Below are 26,036 nucleotides of genomic sequence, written 5' to 3' on the forward strand. Positions count from 1 at the left end.
TAAAACGCCCATATCAAATTCTCGATGGCTCCCGGGATTCTCGTTGACGAGCCTACCAAGGCTCCCTTCACACCTCCTATTTCTAAGCGCAACGACGATGCTCCCCGGCATATCTTCCCCGACGGGATCCGCACTTCGGGCCAGCACCCACCTCTCTATGATCTCCTCAAGCCTTATGAAGCTTTCCCAAAGGAGATCACAGGGCCTACTGTTTGGAAAAAGGAAGATTTCGTTGACCACCCCGAACGTTGGATCCATCGCTTCACCGAGGAAGAGATTGATGAGCTCTCTGAGGCTACAGACGCTTTTATCGCTAGCGGTACTCCGCTGGAAGGCATCTCGAAAGAGTTTTTCCCCCTTCCCAAACTTGCGCCCACTCTTGCAGCCCTACGTGATGATCTCCTCAACGGCAAGGGCTTTATCCTCTTCAAGGGTTTTCCCGTAGGGAAATGGGAACCCCTAAAAACTGCGGCAGCCTATATGGGTCTCGGCACTCATTTGGGTTACTTCGTCTCCCAGAACGGCCTCGGGCACGTCCTGGGCCACGTCAAAGACGTTGGCGACAACCCGGAGCAGATTGACTCTGTGCGCATCTACCGCACGGCTGCCCGTCAATTCTTTCACGCCGACGACTGTGACATCGTCGGGCTTCTGTGCCTGCACCGTGCCCAAGAGGGCGGTGAGAGCGACATCGTGAGTGTCCACAATGTGTGGAACATCCTCCAACGGGAGCATCCAGATGTCGCAGAACTGTTGACCAAGCCCATCTGGTACTTTGACCGCAAGGGCGAGGTGTCAATTGGCCAGGAGGAGTACATTCGACAGCCGGTGGTGTATCTCGAGAAGGATGGGAGCAAGGGTCGGTTGTACTGCAAGTGGGATCCGTACTATGTTCGGTCGCTTTGGCGTTTCTGGGATAAGGGCCTATTGCCGCCACTGAGCGATGAGCAGAAGAGGGCGATGCAGATTCTGGAAGATACATGCCAACGTGAAGCGTTGCACATGATCCTTGAAGTAGGAGATATCCAATTTGTGAGCAACTCACATTTGCTTCACGCTAGAACAGCGTATAAAGGTATGAACACCCTGCTCCTATATCTGATATATTCTCCGTCTTGCCAGCTAATTCACCTTCCCACGGATCAGACTTCGCTCCCCCAGCTCCGCGTCGTCATCTGCTTAGACTGTGGCTTGCCACTCCTGAAGGTGAAGGTGGCTGGGCTTTGCCCATGCCTGATAGCCATGAGAAGAAACGCGGAGGAGTTCAGGTCAACGACACTCCGCCAAGGGCCCCGCTAGATGCAGAGTGATGAGCTGAATGCCCAGACTGTGTGTCTCTTTGTTACATGACGGGGGCAAAAAAGGTCGGCATCAGGGGGTCTTGTCCCGCTTTTGGACCTAGCATGACCGACGTGGTGCATCGACGGTGGTGTTCTGTGTCTAATGTCAGCTAGGTAGATATTGCGCTTTTCAACGAATCAGATTCCTTGGTTTCTAACATCGTGACTTCATTGCTAGTGCTTGGAGCTTTGATATTTTAGCCAGAATGTCAATGTTAGAGCTGTCGGATCTTGCCATTATGACGAATGATTTTCTTGGCTTATGTATATAGGTGCCAAACTAGATCGATTGTACTTAAGGAGTTCAAACCAAGATGTCCTTGAGCTAGCCTATCGAACGCCTAGTTGAGCGAAAACTCAAGCATAGCTGTAACATCAATAGTGACTTCCCAGTGCCCGGTTAGCTCAATCGGTAGAGCGTGAGACTCTTAAGAACTCTCCGTTAATCTCAAGGTTGCGGGTTCGACCCCCGCATCGGGCTCAATTCCCGATCCACTGCTGGAAATGTTTTTGGCGAACATTTTGCATCAAATCTTGATTACCCAACTTTCACATAAACTATGTGCGTGTTTTCTCCCTTCGAAATATTTAAATAGTGAAAAATGCAATACGGGTGGGTTTGTATCACATCCCATATCTCAAGACAGCGTCCCCAGGGAACCCTCGACAGGAGGTGATAAAGCATCGGACAAGCCATACCTCGCGGAAAGCAAGAACATGTCACATAAAGTAGATTTTCGTGACTTACGCCGCATTGGTTAGACTGTGCACACTTACCATGCTGGAATTGTGTTCACCAGTGTTGTTTTAGTAGATGACGGTACACATCGGCAAGGTGTAAGCAATAGTAGAAACGGAACAAACTGAATGTGATTGGATGAAGCGTTGGTAGTCAGTTAGGGGTGCATAGGCAATTCACTGTTATAGCGGTTGTATAACCTCAAAACCTAATCTTCCATATGAAGCCAAGCGTGGTGAATCTGGGCAAAATCCTATATATCAGAAATCTTGGTCAGGCACATCAATGATGTTCTTGCCGTCTGCTTCCCGTATGCATCGAACTTACGTCCTTGGCTGGCATGATTCAAAACATTGTGCATAAGATCGAGAATATAACAGAGCCACTCTCCAATCATAAGACTGCAGACGCAATACCAATGGTCAAGTGAAAACAAGACCTCAACAAGATCGCTAGCTGCTTAAGCATCCTGTCAAAGCCAACTTACTTCGTCCAATAACAACGGCCCATTTCTTACATTTAGCTTACAAACCATTAAAATAGGAGGAAAATAGCAGGTAAGATGAAAAAGGACCCACTTATGACTCTTGCACTGGCAGTGCCAGCATTAGCTCTCATCCGGTTCGGTTGCTCCCAATTGGTTGTCGAACGGCTCGATCCTCTCGTGACCCCTGGCATGAATCCTTCTCCCCATCTTCACCAGATCATTGGTGGTGTAAGTAATAGACCGAAGAAAAAGATGAAGAAAAGATGAATTACATTGAATAACCTGTTTATAAACCATGATAGAATGCCTTCAACGCGACGATGGACCCGGCGGACGGAGATATAGCAGAAAAGGCCACATGCACGACGTGCCAGTTTAGTGAAGACTTCTCTAACTACTGGACAGCTGTGCTGTTCTTCCGCGCACGCAACGGTTCCTATCACCGAGTTCCTCAGCGGCCTAACGTTGGGTTCGAAGGCGGTAATGGCGGCATGACAGTCTACTACATGCAAGACGGCCTGGCCACCTTTCAGCAGACATCACGGGTAACAGCCTTCAAGACAGGGTTCCGCATGCTGGTGGGCGAGGCATCAGCTCGGGGCAAGGAAGAGGCCAAGAGGTTCCGGCAAATCACGTACACATGCTTACAGGATCTGTACACGCGGTATCCTGAGACGCTAGATTTCCCCAAGCAGCCATGCCCGGAGGGAATCATGGCCAACGTGCGCTTCCCAACTTGTTGGGACGGCAAGAATCTCGATTCCCCGGACCACATAAGTCACATGGCGTACCCAGAATCCGGAACTTTTGAGAGTGGGGGGCCGTGCCCAGCATCTCATCCCATACATGTACCACAACTTATGTATGAAACGATCTGGGATACACGTCAGTTCAACCACAAGGATATCTGGCCAGAAGATGGCTCACAGCCGTTTGTGTGGTCGATGGATGACAGGTAAACATGCCGCTCATCCTTGAAACATAAGATGATGCTTACTGGATGTATGCTAGGACCGGATATGGCTCTCACGGAGATTATGTCTTCGGTTGGAAGGGTGATTCGCTTCAGCGTGCCATGGATACGGCATGCTATGTCAACTGCCCAGTGCTCAAGACTCAAAGCATCGCCGCGATGAACAGGTGCACTCTATCGAGTGCCATCGATGAGCCAATTGACGACTGTAAGGTTTTCCTCTCGCAAAAATCTTCCCTTATCGTCGTTCCAATTGTAACACAGTGTCCAATATGGACTACTTGAGTTTGGAGGTTGTAGCTAACAGCAAGATAGGGCTGAAAGCTTTACCGGGATATACGGAGGCGAGGAAGCCGAAGAAGTGATTCGTGTTGAGTGTTGCAGGGTAAGAATAAGCGTGGTCCGTCAGGCGTTGCTCAAGTTTTGGCTGTGCTTCGCACACAGCATGTTGGGAGTTGCACAACTGACTATAAATTCGGGGAATACAACATTGACTCAGCTAATCGACCTACGTTATTTCGGGGATATTGCAAATCCAGGAAGCTCAGTGTTTGGTCAGATTCATCCTAGCCCCCTAGAAATCTGTTTTCGCATCGGAAGTGGATGGGGGAGACAAGGACCACTGACAATATTCCATGCAGAGACGTACAGGTTTTATTCCATAGTGTAACACAAACGGCGCGTCCAAAAGACCAAACAAGTTGGGGTGATGGGAACAGTGCAGAGCTTAATTAAAACAAACATGATGCAGAAAAAACAAAGTCATTGATCCTTGACTGGCTTCATTGTGTGGGCGAGAATACAGCTGGGTTAGTTTGGGGCCATTTAGAAACCGCTTGCTCCACAATCACGTGCTATATCATGTGCTTCTGAATTATTTATTGGCGCAAGACTTTGGGACCACGGAACGCCCAACGACATCACAACCCAACCACAAATTAATCACCTTCAGGGCAAGAAAATATTTTCAATTGGTAGAATCCATTGCTTGATCATTCCAACCAGCGTTCAACCCTAAGAAAATTGCCGTTTATCGTGCAAAGCTGACTAGGACCTCTGTCCAAAGTTTCGCACTAACAATTGGACGAGGGGTAAACTGTACGGTACGAAATTCGGGTAATTTTACGGCTTTGTTGGCTGTGTTTTGGTGACGAGCCGGAGGAAGATGGGCTTGTTAGGGCACAATTATTGGCCTCCGCCGACCTGGATTAATATTTTCACTTCCAACACCCATCCTGTACGCCAGAATCGGCTTGCATTAGGCTTCGGGCCCTTGTGGCCATCTACTCATTTCCATTGCGATAGGCTCTTACCCAACATCCTGGCTTTTTCTACAGGCCTGAAGTGAAGCCAAGACCGTCAAGCTCTTCTGCGAAGGTTGACGGAAAACCGCGGCCCGGCTCCACATCATAGGCCACATCGCAGCTCTGTTACACTCCCTGCCAGCCATTGCGATTCATAATCGTCACCACCGCGATTCATGTCTCCTCCCACTCAGCTCTCGGTTCTAAATTGAATATGGTATGTTAGATTAAAGTCTTGTTGTGATATGGCGAATGCAGAGTAACAGAGAAGAAGAGGCCGAATCGCATGTCTCATTAAGGGGTAAGGTACCTACTAGATCACATCACCACGTTGCCAGCCCGCCAAGAAGCTATACGAAGCATCTACCATATAGACTGCTCTTTGGCCCGCAACTCTATCGGGAATAGAATCACAAGCTGCAACGAGAGGGCTGATGGATTGCAGATTCACGGTTAGCCAACTACCTATCTTGGTGGCTCAGCCGGCGTTATCGAGTTCCTGTTGCATCCTGTGGACTTGCCAAGCCTTTGTCCACCTGCTCCTAAAATATCTACCTGGGATGGGACATCGTCTCCATGACCTCTTTAAGATTCAGGTACCATCGTGCTCCTTGGGAAGGCCGGTTCAAACCTCTCGACAAGCTCTGAAACTCACATCTTGTCTTAGTGTTCAATACTCGTGATTGTCACCCTATAAAATCCAGCGCCCCAACTTTTAAGGGTTTTCACCTACTCCTAACCGAACTGGTGTAGACTGTCTGACCGTGTCCGAATGTCACACAGCACAATATCCATCTCTTCAGAATCACGATCACATCATTCAAATCAGACTGTTCACTATGGGACCTGACATAATGCAGCTCAGGAGTCAACCTCTCCTGTTATCTCTCCTCTTTTTGTGGCTTGTCTTGTCTGTGACCTCAACACCGATCAATACGTCAATCGCGGGCAACCATTTCTCAGCCAATTCTAGTATGCTGGAAGGCCACACCGTTGCTACCGGTTGCACATCAATCTCGTTCAATTCCTTTGCTTGGATTGTTCGAGTGTTATCTTTCCATGCCTCTTATGTATTCGCAACGCCTTCCCATCAGAATTCATCGGGATCTGTTTCCTTCGAACTGCACAACCCAGCTGATGGATCAACAACGCGATGTGAAGCCCTGGAAAACCAGCTGAATAACTTCCTTTATGGGAATGTCGTGTATCATTGTGAGGAGAAAGACGGCCATGTTGCAAGCCAAGCTAGCAAAATTCAACCTGCGGCTAGAAGTACCACACTTGACTTTGAAATGGGGTCGGGGAAGCTCAGGGTCAACCAAACGTGGGTTTGCACTGACCGGGATCCAAAATGGCCGTAAGCTGCTGTGAACAACACTTGAGTTATACGTGCAAATGTAATGGGAAGCTGACAAAAACGATAGGATCACCTTTAAAGGGCGTGGTGAAGCCACCCTGAACCATGACTGCTCGGAGACTTCGTCTCAGCATCCACATTGGAAATCTGGGCAGATATATCCTAGTCGTGACATTTCTTGCACTCCCACCGAGGAAATTAGAATCCTGCCCACGGAATTGGAAGCCATTGCTTGACTTCATGTAGTATATATTTGAACTGCAGACTTTTGGTTCTGTTACCATTTGGGAGGATTAACTTAAGGGGCTTTCGAGATAAACTTAACTATAGTTTCAACTTGAAGCATGTTACTTCAGCTACCAGCACACCATTGTTTCAGACCATTTAAGCTTTCGCCTTTGAAGGTTGCAATGGGGGAGCAAACCAGCCGAGTTGAGAACACACCAATCAGTGCTCAACTGCATGCTGCCGCAGACGTCCACACGCTGGCATCGGTAGGCAGGCGTATGGACAATTGAGTAAACCCTGTTCTAGTGAAGTTCGGTTGAGGGAACAACACAATGATATCATCGCGCCGATAAGACGACGTCATACGTGCTCTCCACTGAGCCTTTGACTCTGGATACTACATAGGTAAGTAACCGGGGATTATGTGTCGAAATAACTCTCTTCTCGGCTTTACCACAGATTACCTACACACGGAAGGGAACAGAACTTCTGACTCTCCAGTACAAGGCTGCTAAAAATTGAAACAATGCCTTACAAGCCCCTCAGACAACGCATCGCAGAGAAAGTCCACCCAGACATCAAGGAGGTCAATCCTTCGCAACTTGGCGACCCAATTGACTTGAAAGCTGAGACGAGCGATGGAGTTGATCCGGATAAGGGGGAAGGACACTTTGAACCGCCTCGCCGCCCTTTAAGGGGGCACAGTTGGGTCGAGTTCGGAGATGACAAAAGCAACAAGGCCAGCCAAAATGTGGATTGCCGTATTCAAGGAATCACCATATCGGACAGAGAGGAAGTTGTTGGAATTGGGGACGGGGCAGGGGCGCTCGGGGGATTTATGAAACCGAGAGAAAGGGAAAAGTCAAAACTCTGAGCATGGACCCGAGGACAAACACGAGAATTTCCGATTGCTAGAACGGGGACAAAATGCATCTATAAATGTTGAGTCTATCAAGTTGGAAGGGGGTATCATAAACACTCAGCCCGACTCTATCACAAAACTTCTTTGCCCCAGCTTTGTTATTTCCATTTGTCCTCGAGTTCCAAAAGAGCCACGTACAGGTCTTTACTCGCCCGTTGGGATAGTGTCATTTTCGCAAACTTCGGCATCTCGCTCAACACATAGTCTGACACCAACGCACGATCTTTAGTTTCTGGTCTGCCGATTCCAATTGATACGCGCGCTGACTTGGCTGTTGAATCCAGACATAATGCTCCAAACACGCTTTTCACCCCATTATGTCCACGGTGACTGGCCTTCCATGCACGAACTTTGACAGCTCCCAGTGCTTCCTCGAGGTCGTCATGTACAAGGACAAGGCCGAGTTGATTTGGAGACAACCCACGCTCAATAAGGTGTTCGCGATAGGCTCTGGCAACCCACGGCCCAGAGATGTTCATCAACGTTGGCGACTGCAGCAGTGACCAGCGTTCACCGACTGAGGCAAGGGTCCGCTCGCGGCCAATATTTTGCAGGGTAAAGACAGGTTGCTCGCGTGGGAGGAGTTTCTGGAGGCCTTCCAGGACAAGATGTCCTGCCGAGTGGTATGTATTCCGGTACTGGCCTGGGTTACCCAAAGAGATGATGAGGATGCGACGAAGTCCAGTCATTGATAAGAGAATATATCGATAACTCGCGAAAAGGAATTGCGACAGGTGATTGCTCGGCGGGGGTTGCTTAAATTGACAGACTCAAATGCCTTAAATGACCGCTGCTGATAGCAAACACTCGTGACTTTTCAGGAAAGCGTGCGATAAAGTTGCGAGTTTCCGTCGGTGAGCAGCGCGAATCAACCCACCCTTGGAAAATCTGTGACTGTTCCCACCGTCACCGTCGTCCACAACTTGCGGCCTTGCAGGATGCTACCTTACTCGTACTGTTATTCAGAGGATTAGTGAGGACGGTATACACTAGGTTCCTTACTAGTTCAGTGATCGATGTAAGCACTCGGTTATCTCGCGCGGCGGGACAATTGCTTCCGCGATGGTAAAAATCTCCATCCCGATCTGCCAGAGAGTCAGGGTTAGGGTTACTCCATAGCAAGGTCCACACCACCTCTCATCATTGGGTTGCGGAGCCTGTTACGCTGGCAAGGGACATTCGCGCGAATCATTCCAAATATCCTGTGCCTGTATACAAGTAAAAATTTTGGCTTTGTTTATTGTTCTTTCAAGTATTCCGCAGTAGGTTTTAAGAGGACTGGGAATACCTACATATTTTCTAACAGTAATGGGGTGTCTATGAACTGCCGCGGAGATACAGGCGCCGCAGCACCAAGGGACCTGACAACTTCTTCACGTCATTGTTACCTTTTGACCCTGCAAGTTCAGTCAACCCTCTGCCCGTATGCATTTGCAAAATACAAAAATATTCTACCTGCATAATCAGGGTCAATGGTAGGTATGGGGGTGCCAAAAACTTCGCCGCCTATCGTACTGACAGAGTTCTGTAAGGTATAGCCCACTAACTCAAAGTTGGTTTTATTATATGTATGTCATATGCAATTGCAGCTCCGAAGTATAACTATTCTAAATTCGTGTAGAAGATATTCGTCTTTTTCGAGTACATACCTGTAGCGTCTGAAGAGAACCTTCAATAGGGCCAATTTGGTTCTTGCAAGTCCCTTTCACAATCTTCCTGATGCTCCTCAGATGCCAAGGAGTCCAAGACTGCGGTTTGTTCAAGACTTCCGGCAAATTCGTATAAAACGCCCACAATCTATGCAATTTGCCATCGACCCTACTTTACTCTAGGTCTTTCCTCGATCTAACTCAGGTAATGGCCTATCATGTAGGCACACCCCACTGACTGCCTCGACTCAAGTTTTTTTTTAAAAAAAACAGCAAGTGGCCACGCCCAGAGTTCTACCTAAGGTAGAGCCATGTTAGTCCACATGGGCAATCAAGCCATCCTCCGCCAAACAGTTTCGAAGATAGGCAGGGCAGCCATTTCCAATACTAGGCTGTCTCTCTTCAGGAAATCACCTGCCATACCAGGCCGCAACATGGCTGGCTCTTGTCACTCATCAACAACAGCAAAATTAAGATCCGAAACATGCCCTACTTCAGTATTACACAAGTTCATTGTCCCAGCTGCTATGATAGCTCTATGCGCAGGTTTCATAACCATCCGGCATACCCACATTGTTATACAGCTGGACTCAATGGAGTCATACAATAAACAACAACCAAAATCAAAAGACACACCATCAGAAAAAACGGTGAGTCAATCCTGGATCAATCTTGGACAGGAAATTTGACCATTCACTAACCTCGTGCAAGACCTTCCTCTCTCCCCGACAGATCCCGCATCATCAAAGTGACGGGTCCCTGATTAAGTTTTATGATGCTGTGGATAGCGAATCTACCGTGGATTCAAATCTCCCAAGGGAAGAGGCCATGTTGAGCACAGCACCTGAGGTGCCCCCCCTTATCACCCGAAACTACCCTGTCCTGCTCCATGTACCTTTGATCACGACCACAAGAGTCACACAACTCAGCAGTCAGTACAAATATGAACAATGGACCTTCAACGACATTGTTCCAGGACCTTTCATTCGCGCCCGTGTGGGTGATGTGATTGAGCTCTCTATAACCAACAAGGATGCTACTGGCAACCCACATAACATTGATTGTCATGCGTTCACAGGGCCGGGTGGTGGCTCCGCACTGACTACAACTGAGGAGAATGAAACAAAAGTAGCACGTTTCAAGCTCCTATACCCAGGGATTTTCATTTATCACTGCGCTGCTGCCCCTGTACCTGTACACATTGCCAATGGAATGTACGGAATGATCTTCGTGCAGCCACAGGATCTCTCTGAGGAAGTTCTTCAGCCAGTTGACCATGAATACTACGTCATGCAGAGCGAGTTCTACCATGAACCGCCAGAGACAGATGACAACGGCAGACCATCGCGTCAAGTGGAATTCAGCTACCCAAACGGATTGAGTGAGGAACCGCAATTGGTAGTCTTCAATGGTCGAGAGGGGGCATTGACGACCGCCCATCCGTTGAAAGCTAAGACTGGAGAGACAGTGAGGGTATTCTTCGGCAACGCAGGACCAAACTTGACCAGTTCATTCCATGTTATCGGAAGTTGTTTCCGCAAGGCATATAGGGATGGAGATGTACTAAGCCCACCGGGACGGTTCATTTCAACTGTCAGCGTTCCGCCTGGTAGCGCGACCATTGTTGAAATGAAGATGGTTGTTCCAGGGACATATACGTTGGTGGATCATGCAATCTTCCGTTTGGACAAAGGGGCCGTTGGTTTCCTCAATGTATCAGGGAAGCCTAGGCCAGATATTTATGGGAGTGCGGCACCTCCTAGCCCGTGTGTTGGATGCAAGCTCCATGCTTAAGAAGATACCGAGATAACTGCATTCCTTGGAGTTTTGAGAGACAAATCATTCCTTATACCACCTTTACAAGTCACATAAAGTTTGACGGTAGTAGTGAGTAATTTGAAGCTATGTTTGGCTGAATACTCTCAACGACAAAGCTATGTGATATACAGAGAAATCCGCATAGAGCGAGTCAAGATATACATGAGAGGAAGAGTGCAAAGCAATGCATAGGGATTAGGGGGGAAATATTGAATGCCAACATCTGCAAGTTTAGCCAAACGCTGAAGGGTTTGCATACGGTTGGTATTGTATACCCCGAAAAATGAGCCTTAAGAGTATGAAAGGGTGCACAACTCCCTACTTCACCTCAGCGTATTTCTGCAATGAATCATGCAGCTGTGCGAACACGCCGGAATGCCACCCCCTCAACTCTTCCCACTCATCCTTGCTCAGTGTAATTGACAGCATCTTCAACCATGCTCCGACAATGATATCTGCATAGCTTATTCTCTTTCCCATTAAAAATGGTCCGGATGTGTCCCTCTGGAAAAGATCCGCAAGTCCCTTAAGAGTAGTTCGGAAAGACTCCTTCAGCTTCGTCCTTGCTTCCCCTTCAACGATGAAGTCCTCGAATTTTTGCACTCCTGCACGGCGAACAAACTCCGCCCTGCTGGCTTCCTCAGAGTCTGGATGGAATGGTAACCCAGCTACGCCAAGCCCGACGTGGGCAGTGAATGCTGCGTCAACATGTGCGTTGAACCGGGCATATTCCGGATAGGGACATCCCTCAGGAATAGCAGTCAGAGGGATAAGGATAGAAAACTCTTGCCCAACAGTGAAGTCAAGCTTCTGTTCCGGGAACAGATCTCCCTCCCCGGCATCAGGATAGGTCTTCTGCAAGTAGATCGCAATTTCGAGCGAGTCCCCAACCTTCGCACCTGTGGAGGGATCCACGATAATGGGAAGTGTGTAAAAGTCAGTTCCATCAGCGAACTTGCGGCAAGCAGGAACACCCAGACCCTTGCGAACATTGGCGATGTCAGGGAGGTGAACCCAAGTGGTGGTGTATGACAAGCGTTTGAAGTTAAGGGCATAGCGGGTCTTCCATGGGTTAGGGGAGCAGGCGTTTTCCTCCACAGGAGGACGCATGATAATGTCGTAGAACGAGATAGGCACTGGAGGATTGGCCGACATCTTGACAGTGATTAAGCAACCAATGCGAGGTGCCTGCTTTCGTGCTCGATAGTTGTTGACGTTTTGCGGAAAGGCGGTGAAGGAGGTTATGAGGAAGCAGGGGAATGGTGTATGATCTGGAAAAATTGGAATTGAAGGCTTCGTCTACCGGTATTTATTGTTCTCCAGCACTCCCGTGTTTCCATCCACTTAAATCTTCTGTGAGCACGATGATGGCAGCAGGGTGAAGGAGGTGGGATGAGGCCAATGAATCACGATGATTCACGTGTACAGCATAGCGCCTTGGCAATTAAGGCTCCACCGCGTATCACCCGCGGATGTTGGCCTCGGCCATCTGCCTCCGTAATCATCAAGAGCTAAAATAATTGCCATGGTTACCTTTGCTCTGCTTTCAGCTAGTGCCTGCATATTTGTACTTCCTCGTTATTTGGCTGGCGCTTCTATGATACACCTATTTAGGATCGTGATTCAAGGATGACAATAGCTGGAAAGACGGCTCTCAGAGATGAAGGCTATGTATATAGGAAGTTTGGTTTGAGTGGGACCCAACTCACCGGTTGATGCTTGGTGGTTCACTTGGCAAATGGCTAAGATGTTGCTGAGATAAAAAGAATGTTGATGATGACTACAACAGTGGTTGATACTCCAAAAAACAATGGTCTGCATTTCTACACCGCCCACTTTGACTACCCCGTGGCTGGAGAGTGGCTTAGTTACTTATCCAGCTGATATCAGTGGTGTGGCGCATAAATATGGAACAGCCAATCTACGTATATGCAGTTACATGATCAGCACCGCCACACTACGTGCGTCCTTCAAGGCTGGTGGTTTCCAGCCGATTGCGCATCAGGGGGAGCCGACTGAGCCTTGGATGCACCTTGCCCTCATTCAACATTCGCCGCAAAACAATAACCATTTTGTAACCCCCTAGTGTGCCAAATCACTAACATTAACATCCGTCCACTTACGGCATAATACCCTACGACTTCAAAATTTCCTAGGTCTGGTCTTTCAACATGTCTTGGGCGGGTATGCATGCCCCGACAAGCGCACTCTGCTCAGCACCTGACTCGATGTTTGGCAGGATTCAAGAAGAACGTTAACCGCGCGACAACGCAGGTTATGATGAAGACTGGTTTGTGACTCTGCATCACTCTCAATCCTAGCGCAATTGGTGCTAATTCAGACTTGTGCAGGTCATGTCGAGAAGACCAATGACCGAGATTACGAAGTTGAGGAGAGGTACCGCCAATGACTGATTGCCGACAACTCTCCTAATCTGCTTGTCTGACTGTAATAATAGGCGATTCAAGACAATGGAGGCAGCCTCTTTAAGGCTACAAAAAGAGGCGAGGGGTTACCTTGACTCCCTACGAGGTGCGGCATGCCTCAGCACGCACTGCAGAAATCCACCATAAACTAGGTTCTAACAACCGGGGATTTATACAGCCATGACGGCGTCACAAATGCGCATCGCAGAAACAATCGACGCCTTCTACGGTGATTCAGGTGCCAAAGATGGTGTGAGCAGGAGCTACAAACAAGCTGTAGAAGACCTAGACGCCGAGACTATCAAGGCTCTCGATGGACCATACAGAACAACAGTCCTTGAGCCCATCTCTCGCTTTTGCGCCTACTTTCCCGATGTCAATGAATGTGCGTTCCATTTATTACCAGTTTCATCGTGAATTATGCTTACCACCGATATTCAGGCATGAAGAAGCGCGGCCACAAGCTTCTTGACTATGATGCACTACGAGCGAAAGTCAAGAAGTTGACAGAAAAGCCAGACAAAGATGTTACTAAACTACCACGGGCTGAGAAGGAGCTGGAGATGGCAAAGGCTGCATATGAACAGCTCAACGAACAGCTGTGCACGGAGCTGCCGCAACTAATCGATATGCGCGTCCCGTACCTCGACCCATCTTTTGAAGCTCTCGTCAAGATTCAACTGCGCTTCTGTGCCGAGGCCTATAGTCGCATGGCCCAAGTACAGCAATACCTCGACCCTGACACGCGCGAGCAGTATGCTCGTGGCGACTTGGATGCCCGTGTGGAACAGGTTCTTCAAGAGATTCGGGAACTCAGCATCAGTGGGACGGTGTGAGATAGAAGGAGATCAAACAGCACTTCTTATTTTTCAGACAGCTTTGTCATTCTCTCGGCGTATGGCGGAGCATGGGATGATTAGATGCCTACATAATGCAGGTATGTTTGATCCTGGTATAAGCGGCCGGTAGTGTAGATTGGTTGCAATCAGCGTGATAGGCGGCATCAAGAAATCAAATAAAAAGGTTTTTGATACCAAGGATCACTATCACCCATAACTCGCGAGGGGCAGTGTCAATTTAGCCACCGGCAGCGGTGCGGCAGCATTACCTTCGTATGCCATTGTTTGCTTGCGAAGTACGAAAACTGGGGATCCAGCACAGCCAAGGTGCTTTGTGAGGCACCCTCTTTATCCGGGATATACCTATACTATGTATTAGATGCATCTCATTTCGTGGAGTATGTACAATGCATGTCCCATCCACAACCAACATGTCCCTTCGATGCTTTCATTTTTCGACGGTACCTTGACAGATTGACGGACTGTCACTCGTACAAGTGGTAGTGGTTAGCAGGTAGGCAGTCTTGTTTCCTGGTCAACCCTTTCTACAGTGCCAAAGCGCCTAGCTCTTTAAAGACAGGAGTTTAGGTCTGCTCCTGAAAAAAGCCATGCCCTTGTTGAAACACATGCTGGAACTCCTGGTAACACAGCGGTATGAGAATTGGTTGTATGAGTGTTCGGGCATAATAGCCCATGGAGTTCAGTTTTTGGATTGCTAAACGCTTAGTCTGTTGACTTTGCTCCACTGTAAAGGCCTAGAGGGTTGTAACATGTAGACTCGGGCTTCGGTCTGCTAAAGCAGCCGGCTGATTAGGGATTCAATCGTAGAAATCAAACACAAAGCGTGTAGCAAGTTGACCACTAGGTAACGGAGCGTCTCCAGCTATTCAGTCGCCTAGTTGGCCAGGTAGTTTAACTAATGAGATCCTCATTGACGAGAGAGCACGTGGCTAATAGAAGCAGACATGAGATATTCAGGGGCTGCACTGATGTCTTCTGATGTATCCTTCAGGGGTTGCCGATGAACTGCAGGTTTGCTAGACAGAGTGTAAGGTCTAGTATTTCAATGATTCCTGGCTCCAGCTACCCATTAGGCTTCTTGAACTGGGAAACGGATTTCAGCTGCACATCCAATTGGCTACCTGCTGGCGCCTTCCGGGACTTGAACTATTCGTACCTTGGGTGGAAGGTTTCATCGAGTGGTACTGATCTGTGCTTTCTCCTGGAAGTATTGGCTAAGACTCTTCGGCAGTCAAACGGATACAAGACCAGCTGCTTCACAATGGTGCGCAAAACCCTTGTATCACAAGCCCGACTTTGACAGCCCCGTCTCTCGAGTCGATGAGTAGAGAGGACAACAACCTGTTTTAAAGTTGTACATTCAGGTGACTAGTAATTCTTATTATCTGACCACCAATCGATCCATACCAAAGATATTTGCTGTTTCTTAATCTGTTTTGCCTGTTGGTGCCTTCTGTCTTGCGGTTAATGTACCATCGACCACACCCTCTGTTCCCCAACCGCAAGCAGACAAGGGATGCATCATCCCAACAACACACATCATCTGTTGTCACTCCTTCCCTTATCCTTATCCAGCAGCCACTGGCCAGATTTTTGCCACCGAGTGCTTGGATTTACTAGATGGGAATACAACACAACTCCTGCACAAAGCAAGGGGTTGGTGAGCCGGCCTGTGCGTTGGTAGCTATCTATCCACAGGACAGCTCAGCATACAGCATACCGACCTGACGTCCCGACACCACAGCAAAAAGGTGACAACTGCCTACCTACTTTCCTCGACGCATCAGGAAACCTTCTACAAAAGCGCTAAGCAAAGTCCGAGGGTTACAAAATCCAGAAGAAACAGCCATGAATATCAGCAAGAAATTTGACCGCGCCTTTCAATGGGCGGGTGAAAAAATGGGAACAGAGTCAAAGACAACCATGTCGGAAGAGTTCAAAATGCTCGAGGCCGAAATGGCGTTGAGACTTGATGGTGCCAATCCATCTTCAACTCCTGCAGCAGCGTTAATTCGAAGCTAATCGATCGTGACAGGCACGGAACGTTTACAGCGATCCATGAGCCAATACGTCAAATGGATGGGGAAACGTCTAGAGTCCTCAGAAGATAAGGCGTACCCAATAGGGTATCTGGGGCATATGATGGTTAGTCATGGCGAGGAGTTTCATCCAGACTCAGATTTCGGCAACTGCTTGATAGCAATGGGTCGAGCGAACGAGCGGATATCGGCGATCCAGGAGAGTTTTGTGTCCGAGGCTACGAGTTCATGGCTCGAGTCTCTTGAAAGATCACTAGCCATGATGAAAGATTATCAGGCACGTCAGATCCATGCTTGTTCTTATGGGCTGTTGGATGTCTCGCTAACGTGGTGCTTTTATGTTATTAGGCTGCTCGAAAGAAGCTCGAGAGCCGTCGTTTGGCCTATGACGCAAGCATCAGTAGACTCCAGAAGTCTAAGAAAGACGACTTTAAGCTCGAGGAAGAACTTCGCTCTGCAAAAGCAAAGTACGATGAAGCCTCAGAGGACGTTAGCCGTCGGATGCAAGATATCCAAAGCGCGGAAGTTGACAGCATTCGCGACCTGAGTCGGTTTCTTGATGCTGAGCTCGATTACCACGAACGATGCGCCCTAGAACTCCGTCGCTTGCGGCAGCACTGGCCGAGTGTATCCAATACAGGCAGCTCACCAGGGGAAGAACTACTAGTCAATTACTCAAGAAGCCAAAGCAGACCGACGCGCATCATTCGCTCAAATACTTACAGCGGTACATCGAAAGATATCGAGTCCGTCGCTCCTCCAGTTCGCATGCCCACCCGACCGGGTGCTTCCCAAATTAGGATACAATTGCCACAAGTTGATGGTCCGGGACCGTCCATAGTTCCATCCAAAACCAGCAGCTTCCTCGGTGAAGTAAACTTCGACCGGGAAGGCGAACGCCAGCAGGGCTTTCAAAGCTTCTCCAGGACCAGCTTGCCAACATCAACCACGACAAGCATTAGTAATCTACCCAGCGTATCCAACTTACGTGGTCAACTCCGCCGTGTGAACCTCAGCCAGACAGCCAACCAAATTGGCCGCGATGACGATGTCACTAGCATAAGCGATTCAGGCAGTAATCCGACATCAAACGACCGGCAGGCATCCAATATTGGCGCCCGAACAGCAACGACTAGCGAAAGCTTGAGCCTTATGCCAAGCGGCCGCACGCCAGGGCAGCTGGCGAGGCCAGCTGACAATGCAGCTGCCAGTCCTTTTGCAAATGAATCAACAATCCGCAAAACACCCCCGCCCCCGCCGCCGAGCAGAAGCAAGAAGCCCACACCTCCTGTGCCCCCAAAGAGGAGAGATCTTGGGGCCTGAATTGGATCTGTATCCGTAATGGTGAGCAGGAATGTGGGAACGGAGGGCATTTGAAATCGCAGAGGTACACTGCGTTACGGTGCTGGAGTTGGATCATGTTGACTGTTGAGAGAGCTTGGAGAGCAGTCACGATCAGTTCCGCTAGCCTCAGGGGAGATTGACAATTGGCTTGGTTTCAGCCTTGTTCTCCAAATGGATGGGATCCAGTTTGTTTCATCGCAGGGTACATTCTTTGACCCAATAGGGAGCGATCGATCCACATGTCGCGGTTCCTTGAGCTCATTTCTCGAATTATTGGAGTAGGTGTAAAAAATATCAATTGCTCGTGTCATGTGATGCATTTTTTCTGTCTCGATTCAGCCTTCTACCCATCGTTCACAACTTGCGATGGGCATGGCTGGTAGTTTAAAGTCAGTTATTTAGGTTAACCGATGAACTGGACTTTGGCTGGCGGAGGAACTTGGTCTTGGCCGCACGGGCATGTCACGTTTGGGGCATCTCTTCAGTGGTATATGGTGGCGAAAGAGGTCACCGTCCGGACTTTCATAAATATGTGGGGCCACAAAACATAGCGCCTAATAGGCACACACCTAACATAATCTGAGTTTTGTAAAACTTTTATCTTATAATATACGAATAACATTGGGCCCGAGTTTCTATGAGGAATATTGACGTTTGAAATGATATCTTATCCGCTTCAACTCCGTTCCTTTCGTTTTACATTTTGCTCCTATTTTTTCTCGAAAGTGTGCACTCCCTAAGGGTTTTGGACCAGGACTAGTATTACGGCCCAGGTGCCGACCACAGCCACCCCGGAGTAGTGGGACCAATGAAGAAGCCCCAAGTGGGACAAGAAGACAAACCAATCACAGGCAAGGAAAGGTTGTTTCTGCCAAGAACTGTCGACAATCGACCTCTACCCTTAACGATAATCCTGAACTTGATCGATGATAATCTGAATGGCAGGGCAGCATACCAACGGTCCTCGAGTATAATTATGTATATAGAATTTCCCATCCCAGAACTACGGTGAGGACTTACTCAGTCAGTAATAGAAACAGTTGTCAACAAACAATTGGCGACCACATAATTTTACTGTGTAAGGACCCTAGTCCCTCGGGTTCTACGACCTGACCCCTAGCTTCGAAACCATCTCAGGAGGTTGTGGAATCATCACAGGCTACATAATGATGGACGTTGTGCGCGTGCGCTTGGCTAGACACCAGGATGTATCTCTATCAGCTTTAGCTCGTGGTTGCACATATGTGTGAGATTCTGGATGGTGACTTCTCTCAGCTATCACAGTGAGACTTTCGGAATCTCTCGGCTGCGGACCCTTGTCAAACGCCAAGGTTATCTCAGATCAGGAATTACGTGCCAAGAGATGCTCAAGTGGGCCCTCCCAGTGTCAACCTCTCGCTGGCAGATCAAACCTCAAGGTTGAGGATCACTTGCTAGTAAACCTCACAATCAGGTAAGTCAGCTTGCAGCGCCCATTGACGGTCTTATTCAACCAGAGCCTCGGACTTTGGGGACAAAGGAGACACCCAACTTCCGATAATTCAAATTGCATTGAGCGGAACTCCTTACGCTCTGCAACCAGGAGCTGCTTGCTCTTCCCAGAGCACTTCTGGAAAGCCTTCTCTGCTTCTAATCTTGTTTATTCCAAAGCCTGACCATTTGATAAGGAGCCTGCTCCACACATTCCATTGCGACAATCATGGCCAGCACCATAGCGTCCGAGGACGCCCGCTATCGGCAGTCCTCGCAGTACGAGCTGTGGTCCTTCTCCCCGTCGCAACTGGCTTCCATGCGCGAGAAGACAAATGCCGCCGCCCGTGCAAGGATCACAGAGCGCCTGCTATCTATGCCCAATCCATCTAATACTGCATCAGCACCAACGTCTAGCGCCAACACTCCCGACCCAGATGGTGTTTCTACGCCAACGCTTCCAGAGTTCCTCACCCCAGCAGAGGAGCTCTTGCTCGTTACCTTTTACACAGCCGAGTTGCTGCGTGCAGGCGATCATGCCGACATGTCAGATGAAATTAAGGCTACGGCAGCCACTTTTTTCAAAAGATTTTACATCACGAACAGCATCATGACATACCCACCACAAGAGATGCTGTTGGTTGCTTTATTCTTTGGATGCAAGGCAGAGGGAGCATTTCCAAGCATTTCTGAGTAAGTTATTGTTATGCCGACAGTATATTGTAGCATTTTATACTAAATCTGGCTTTTCCTCATCATCAGCTTTGCGAAGACTTTTGGCCGAGAGCGCCCCGAGGAAATTCTTGCTGGAGAGTTTCTTCTGTGTCAGGGTATCAGGTTCGCGCTCGACGTGAAGCATCCCTTTCGTGCTCTTAGAGGCGCCATTATGGAGCTGAGCACATTACCAGACGTTGAGGTAAAGATGTCCCTAAGTCCGCTTCTTCAAGTACGGAGCTCACATCGCCGTTTTTACAGCCGGCCCGCTTAGTGGCAGCCGAGCAGCGTGCCCGCGAGATCCTCCGCTTCAGCCCCTTAATCACTGATGCCTACTTCCACTTTACTCCAAGTCAGATCATGCTCGCAGCTCTCTCCCTCGCAGACCGTGGTCTTGCCGAGCGCCTGATTCAAGATACCTTCCATTACGTGGCTCCCCAGCCGAGCAGCGGCACAGATACACCAGCCACATCGGGTGTTGAGACACCATCAGGGGCTTCTGCAAGCATCTCTCTCCATAAACGAACCGCATCCCCCTCGAGTGGCTCTTTGGAGGATAAAGCTGCTGTCATCGGATCACACGTCCGCGACAAAGTACTTGGCACCATTGAGGCATGTCGGGACATGCTGTCGAAAGAACTACCTGAAAGGCGAGAACATTGGAATAATGTATGTCTTCTCAGGCTTCAATTTCTGTCTGGCTGGCAGCAACGACCACTAACTAGTTTATTACCTTCAGAAAACTGTTTACAAAGCTCAAATCCAACCAATCCGGAAAAAGCTCAATAAGTGCCGCGATCCTGACCGCTGGAACCTTGTCGAATTGCAGCGGATCCGTCGCGAACAGGCAAGCAGAAAAGGTTTCGATTCTGATGACGAAGGGGAAGGCCGGACAAAAGGCGGATCCCTCGAAGACGATGCCGCCGTCTTCGGAGTGCCAAAAAAGAAAAAACAATTAGAGGATCCGTTTGGACCTCCTCTTGCTGGCTGAATACCTCCGAGAAGTTTATCTAGGGCAGCATAGATCAGGTCAACAAACTGGGTTTGGGGGTGAACAATTGCATAACGCGTGAGATGTTACTATGTCTTATAAGCACCACAGGATGTTCTTTGCATTTCCATATAGTTATCTATCCATCTTAATACCGTACCAAATGAGATTTTACCCCAGTTCATGTCAAGTTACACATGTTCATCATGGTCTATCATACGATGGTGTGAACAACACTGAATAAAATACCTCAAGCCTTTTTCCGTTCAACTGACGCCACAGATAGATAAGCCCACTGATGTGAGTAAAGGTAAATCCTGCTGGACAAATTAATCTTGAACTCATCTTTACTACGTGGCTGGACAAAGTTCATAGAATCATTGTGGTTTGCTAATTACATCGGGTTACTATTTCCCTAGATTTGTTCACTGTCTTATCTGTTAATCGAATTGTATTCATGATTGCAAGAGACCTGTGCCGACTTAAGCGAAAATATCCTCCGAGACCTTCCTTACCGTCAAGATCAGACCTTTAGTTACTCGCAGTCGGGACCATGAGTTGCAAGAGACAATGTCATTTATGCGCCAGTCGAGATGAGCATCCCGGCTGCCAATTTTACTTCAGGAACCATATACTTTCAACCTTTCCTCCAACACTTTCACTAATTCTGGCATCCCGTGCTGTACGGTTGACCAAGGACTGAGCCTTGTGTCCCTTTGCTTGCCATTCTCTCGCCCAATGCATGATCGCATCTGCCTTGGCCGCGAAATGTTTTCGGACGATATGCCCCCCCAGATGGCATCATTGAGGTTGAACAGTTTAAGAGACTGCGCAGGAAATTTGTTATAGCCAAGATCCCCCAAAGGCACAAGATGGCTGTTCGTTTGATCAGGATTCGGGAAGAATGTTGGCATGGAATCAGGTGCTATGGCGACTGCTTGAGGAGACATAAGAAGTGCCGAAGTCTGAATTGTGAATGAATTCAGGGCATATGGTGGCGGTCTGATCAAGGCCGATGCCTCCAAAAGAAAACTAAGAAATGCATCATGCTGAGGGTGGTTTCATTGCGTACAACATCTTAGTGTGTGGCAATGCCTGTCCAGTCTAGGAAAGAGATTCATGAATGGCACCTACTTTAGCGGAGAATGTCGCCGTTGTTGTCGACTTTCCTTCCTTGTTGGCATCTGGATTGGCAAAATGCTCGTTCAGTCAATAAAGAATGGCATGTTTGATGGTCAGTAACTCAACCATACGGTTGAACTGTTCGACTCAGTTACCAGCATTGGTGAATTCAAATCCTGGCTTTCTGCAATATGGCTTGTCATTGAATATCATTGCTAGATGGGGAGCCTTCGATCAGTGCTCTGTTCAAATGCTATGATCTGCAGATGAAACTTACATTGAATGGAGACCAGGACTTGCAAGAGAGTCGAGCGATCTACTTCCCAAGGCTGACCTTCCCATGTACCAAGGTGTGAGACTTCGGGAAAATGCTTGCCGCAAAACAAATTGAATTCATATATGCCATTTTCATAAGGCGTATCCTCTGGTCCAATAACTAGGGCATCAAGAATATCGGGTTGTCTTTCACCATAGCAGATAAAGATGCTCCCCGGTAAGTTAGTGCAGAGAGATGCAAGCTGTCCGAAGATCTTGCGCATCCGACCTGGCATCAGCGATGCCTTTCTAAGGCTTTTGCATCCGAGAGTAGGTAAATCCAGAGAATCTGTTCATCTGGCAGCGACTTAACACAACATTCTCTATGCCATGCTACCAAATCCCTGTCAGAAGTTTGGTTCGATTGGACACCGTCACCACTGGGGTTGGTCATCTCTGCATCAATCATGATGACGTCCAAGCCTGGTGCCCGCATCATGGCAGGAAGCTCTTGGAGTGATCGGTCTGCTGCAATTCCCGCCTGGAGAGAGGCATCTAGAGAGCATATCCGCTGCATGAGCTGGACGGGTTCATCGTCATCTTTTAAGGTCCACTCCACTCTTCCCGTTGTTTCCAGGTAGTTTGGAAAACGTGTCGATAACTCCCGCAAAGTATCCGTAAACTGTTGCCAAGTTGCAGGATGGGGAGACATATTTGGATGTTCCTGATTGCTGGAGTCGTCAAACGCAATCTTTGGCAGTTGTTAATAGGCACATTAGAAAGTTCTTGGGTAAAGCAAATATGGAGCTGTATCCAAGTGTCCTAAAATGCTCTCCAACAAGTCGAAATAACTGTCAGTGTCCTGTATTTAGCACTGATGTCATCAATAATCGCTCGACGAAGCAACTCAGCCGCCTGTTTAGGAACAGAACTTCTGTTGATCAAGAATGCCAAGAGGGGATGGGGTGAGTCGTCAAATTCTGTCACTTTATCCGTTTTGTTTACGCAAGGCAGAATGCTTGTAAGAGCAAGAAAGTAAGTCCCAATCGGCCGAGTTGTCGAATACCTGCTGGCTCATCGGGTTGAGTTGCGATTGGGGAAGAGCCGGACCATATCCTACTCCTTTGGAAAGTTGTGAATGTTTCTTGTGCTTCAGTGATTTGGAAAGACCTTTGGACATCTCTGCATAAACAGAAAGAAGTTTTGCTCATGCTGCCCCCAATTTTGATATGATAAGGTCGATGTTGTCGAATTGGGCGGCTCTTGAGGGGAAGGGAAATATCCGAACGTCAGGGAACCGCTCGAAAGACCTTTTCAAAGCCCACAGCAGCCTTTCCACTTTCGCGGTGGGCTCCTCGAGTGTGGCTCTTGACCTAGGATACCGAGGATTCAGAAGAGTTAGTTCCGCAGAGCAGTGAAAAAAGCAGGCTCATCCATCCTTTAAAACAAATCCAAGTAACTTTGAAATTCTGGAGGGACACCAGGTTACTAAGGCCAGGAACGTTGCCCCTGCAGTAAGCACCTCCAACACAGGACCACCAAAAGCATTGGAAGCATAGAAGCTACGGGTGCAGTCATCCTGAACGCTCATGTTAGGTTCAAGTTCCAAGCCGAGATCATAACCACAGTCGGCATCAACTTACTTAACTCCTTAAATTCTTCATAGTCTGCCCTAAGATATCGGCTTCATTGAGATTAAGGTCAGTTTGGTAATGGACACATTTTGCATCACGCAATCTCAGCCTTATAAAAAAGATGATGACCGACTTGGAACTTGGCCCACCAGTTTGAGAGTTTATTCCCTACTACAGAGCTGCCGGCCACTTCTGCTGTTAGCCACAAAATTCTGACGCCAGAACGTGCTGATTCTGAAAGGGATATTGCGAGATGCACGACCAGATCAAGGTCGTGAGTATCTTGTGCATAAGGGTCTGTCATTGCGGTATCTGTTCCAAGCAGGTGAGAAAAGTTGAGGGCATCTGGCAGGTAAACCATATCATTGTTTTTAGATTCCCACCTGTTGTGGAATTTCTGCGGGCAGTGGTTTTGGCAGAAGTGGAGGCATGAGTGCGTATTCTGCAGGCCAGTTCAGCATTGGGTCATTGTCGTTTGTGTGATATGCAGGTGCCCAAAGTGCCAATCATCCCTTCTTCTGATCCTGCACATTAATGCAACTGAAGGCTCAAACCGATAGAACCGGAAGCTTCCCCTAACTTCCAAGGTTCAAATATTTATGTGACCTTCTCCAAATCCTGTCATATGCACCTAAAAGGTGTGTGAAGAGAATGAGGGGGAAGCTGGGCTGATAGAACTCGACATTGGTTGGTACGCAGAGCAGGGAGCAGGCTGATGCTGACTCTGTGCATCCGTGGTAAGATTCAGTGTGTTACCATGGACCTGCAGCTTTAAAATTACACTCTTATTTTCGGCATTTGCTGGGCTCACTTATGGATGGATGTTTGTGACGCTGCACACCTGTGTCTCCATTGGAGACCCTCTGCTTCGAAGACTTTAACATGGTGTTCAACCTGCATAAGTTTCTTTTAAACTTTGTAGCAAAGGTTGTCATGATCCAGTTATATGCGGAATAAAGCACTCGGGAGGATATCAAGGCAAAGAGATGTTTCCGCCTAAGGTCGCTAGAACAATGGTTATAAATCTGACCCCGCTTGTTGTTGAGACATGAATAGGCTCCCAGAACACCAACAAGGTTGCTGGAACTGCCAATCAGCCTCACTCAAATGTTGCTGGCTTGCTGCTGTCAAGACAGTGTTATTGCTAATGATAATTTGCATATGATATATTGCAGAAACTGCAAACAAAAGTACATGGTATAATGCGAAGTGTCAAGTCAGTCTCCAAGGCACCACTGGTGATACCAGGACGTGTTGTTGACGATTGAAGGGCCTACTGGAACTAACACTCAGGTCAGCATTCAAGGGGTTGATCTTGGTTCTAAGGCCCGCAGCCATTGGCAGGTCCAGTGATAATGATATTGCCAGATTGCCAGTGTGAAGGTGAAATTGAGCAGCCTTACCGCACACGACTGGAAACTTTGCGTGTACTTCAGGGTATCGATATGCGAGTGGACCTCCCACCTATCCAATATGTTGTAAGGTCTTTGTATCTGGAGTTCAGTGCACACCACACCGTTGTGGCTTTCGCAGTCCGAACTTGATGATATTGATCGTTGGATTCGCTAGGCGCGATAGGCAGCTGAAGTGGACCATACGAGATGAGGCTCATTCAAGCCCCATGCTCATTCGCCAGACCGAAGGTTGCGTTTCTGTAGCTGCAGTGCATATGCGGAGGAAGTCAGGGGGGCGGAGATGTGACCACGAGAAAAGCGCGTGTTGTAGGTAACATGCCTAGCTGATAGGTCACAATCCTCATGGGTCGCTGGACAACATCCCTAACGGTTTGTCGGAGATCTGGCAGTTGACCTTGGGTGGGTAGAATTAAGAAAAGTTACGAGTCGACCAAAGGTCGCACCAGCATGATTGAAGTCATCCACTAAGCCAACTGCGCTAGGGATAGCCACGATGTATTGAAGTTGTTTCTGTGTAACATACACAGGCTAGGATTACAGTAGACATACCGGACTACTGCTTTTAGACCCCAGTTGGCCTTGAACGTGGAGAGCACAGTTTGAAATAAGGTACCTACCAGTAGGAGGAACAATTCCTCTGTCCGCAAATTGACACCATAATGAGATTCTTTCATGTAATGAATGCAGCAACCATGCCAAAAATAAACAGTGTAATCAAAAAAGTTGTATGCTGCGGAATGTGCTAACAGGATGGAAGTCAAACAGTACCACAAACAGCGATCACCAAATGATACAGTATGCTCAGTAACTGGACATGGTAGATTTTGAGATTTGGTAGGCAGCAAAGTTGGCTCTTGGAACGGCGGTCTGTGAGATTACCGTGGAATGATGGCATTAGGCTGCAGATAAGAAGCTTTGCACTGTGCGATCAGAGCATACTCGGCCTCAG

At 48.2% G+C, this 26,036-nt stretch overlaps 6 protein-coding genes and 1 non-coding gene across 7 annotated transcripts; 6 read left to right on the top strand and 1 right to left on the bottom strand.

Moving 5' to 3' along the window:
• Nucleotides 1-24: 24 nt before the first annotated feature.
• Nucleotides 25-1,310, top strand: CTHT_0068960 (uncharacterized protein; the record flags this gene model as incomplete). The annotated part of the gene is made up of 2 exons (XM_006697117.1): nucleotides 25-1,075; nucleotides 1,147-1,310. 2 exons carry the CDS (start codon nucleotides 25-27, stop codon nucleotides 1,308-1,310), a joined length of 1,215 nt encoding a protein of 404 aa, XP_006697180.1.
• Nucleotides 1,311-1,734: 424 nt separating this feature from the next.
• Nucleotides 1,735-1,821, top strand: CTHT_0068970. Its single transcript is given in 2 exon segments — nucleotides 1,735-1,771; nucleotides 1,786-1,821. It is a non-coding gene; the product is annotated as a tRNA-Lys (tRNA).
• Nucleotides 1,822-2,755: 934 nt separating this feature from the next.
• Nucleotides 2,756-3,904, top strand: CTHT_0068980 (uncharacterized protein; the record flags this gene model as incomplete). The annotated part of the gene is made up of 4 exons (XM_006697118.1): nucleotides 2,756-2,794; nucleotides 2,869-3,521; nucleotides 3,578-3,747; nucleotides 3,855-3,904. 4 exons carry the CDS (start codon nucleotides 2,756-2,758, stop codon nucleotides 3,902-3,904), a joined length of 912 nt encoding a protein of 303 aa, XP_006697181.1.
• Nucleotides 3,905-11,135: 7,231 nt separating this feature from the next.
• On the bottom strand, nucleotides 11,136-11,972 carry CTHT_0068990 (uncharacterized protein; the record flags this gene model as incomplete). The annotated part of the gene is made up of 1 exon (XM_006697119.1): nucleotides 11,136-11,972. One exon carries the CDS (start codon nucleotides 11,970-11,972, stop codon nucleotides 11,136-11,138), a length of 837 nt encoding a protein of 278 aa, XP_006697182.1.
• A 1,016-nt stretch (nucleotides 11,973-12,988) lies between these two features.
• On the top strand, nucleotides 12,989-14,079 carry CTHT_0069000 (uncharacterized protein; the record flags this gene model as incomplete). The annotated part of the gene is made up of 6 exons (XM_006697120.1): nucleotides 12,989-13,001; nucleotides 13,057-13,107; nucleotides 13,169-13,214; nucleotides 13,276-13,349; nucleotides 13,422-13,628; nucleotides 13,685-14,079. The coding sequence occupies 6 exons, from the start codon at nucleotides 12,989-12,991 to the stop codon at nucleotides 14,077-14,079; spliced, it is 786 nt and encodes a 261-aa protein (XP_006697183.1).
• A 1,947-nt stretch (nucleotides 14,080-16,026) lies between these two features.
• On the top strand, nucleotides 16,027-17,465 carry CTHT_0069010 (uncharacterized protein; the record flags this gene model as incomplete). The annotated part of the gene is made up of 3 exons (XM_006697121.1): nucleotides 16,027-16,078; nucleotides 16,139-16,248; nucleotides 16,491-17,465. The coding sequence occupies 3 exons, from the start codon at nucleotides 16,027-16,029 to the stop codon at nucleotides 17,463-17,465; spliced, it is 1,137 nt and encodes a 378-aa protein (XP_006697184.1).
• A 1,720-nt stretch (nucleotides 17,466-19,185) lies between these two features.
• Nucleotides 19,186-20,661, top strand: CTHT_0069020 (uncharacterized protein; the record flags this gene model as incomplete). The annotated part of the gene is made up of 4 exons (XM_006697122.1): nucleotides 19,186-19,649; nucleotides 19,719-19,872; nucleotides 19,932-20,339; nucleotides 20,410-20,661. 4 exons carry the CDS (start codon nucleotides 19,186-19,188, stop codon nucleotides 20,659-20,661), a joined length of 1,278 nt encoding a protein of 425 aa, XP_006697185.1.
• Nucleotides 20,662-26,036: the final 5,375 nt, after the last annotated feature.

Source organism: Thermochaetoides thermophila (assembly GCF_000221225.1).
Source record: "Thermochaetoides thermophila DSM 1495 unplaced genomic scaffold scf7180000011822, whole genome shotgun sequence".
In the NCBI taxonomy this organism is placed as follows: domain Eukaryota; kingdom Fungi; phylum Ascomycota; class Sordariomycetes; order Sordariales; family Chaetomiaceae; genus Thermochaetoides; species Thermochaetoides thermophila.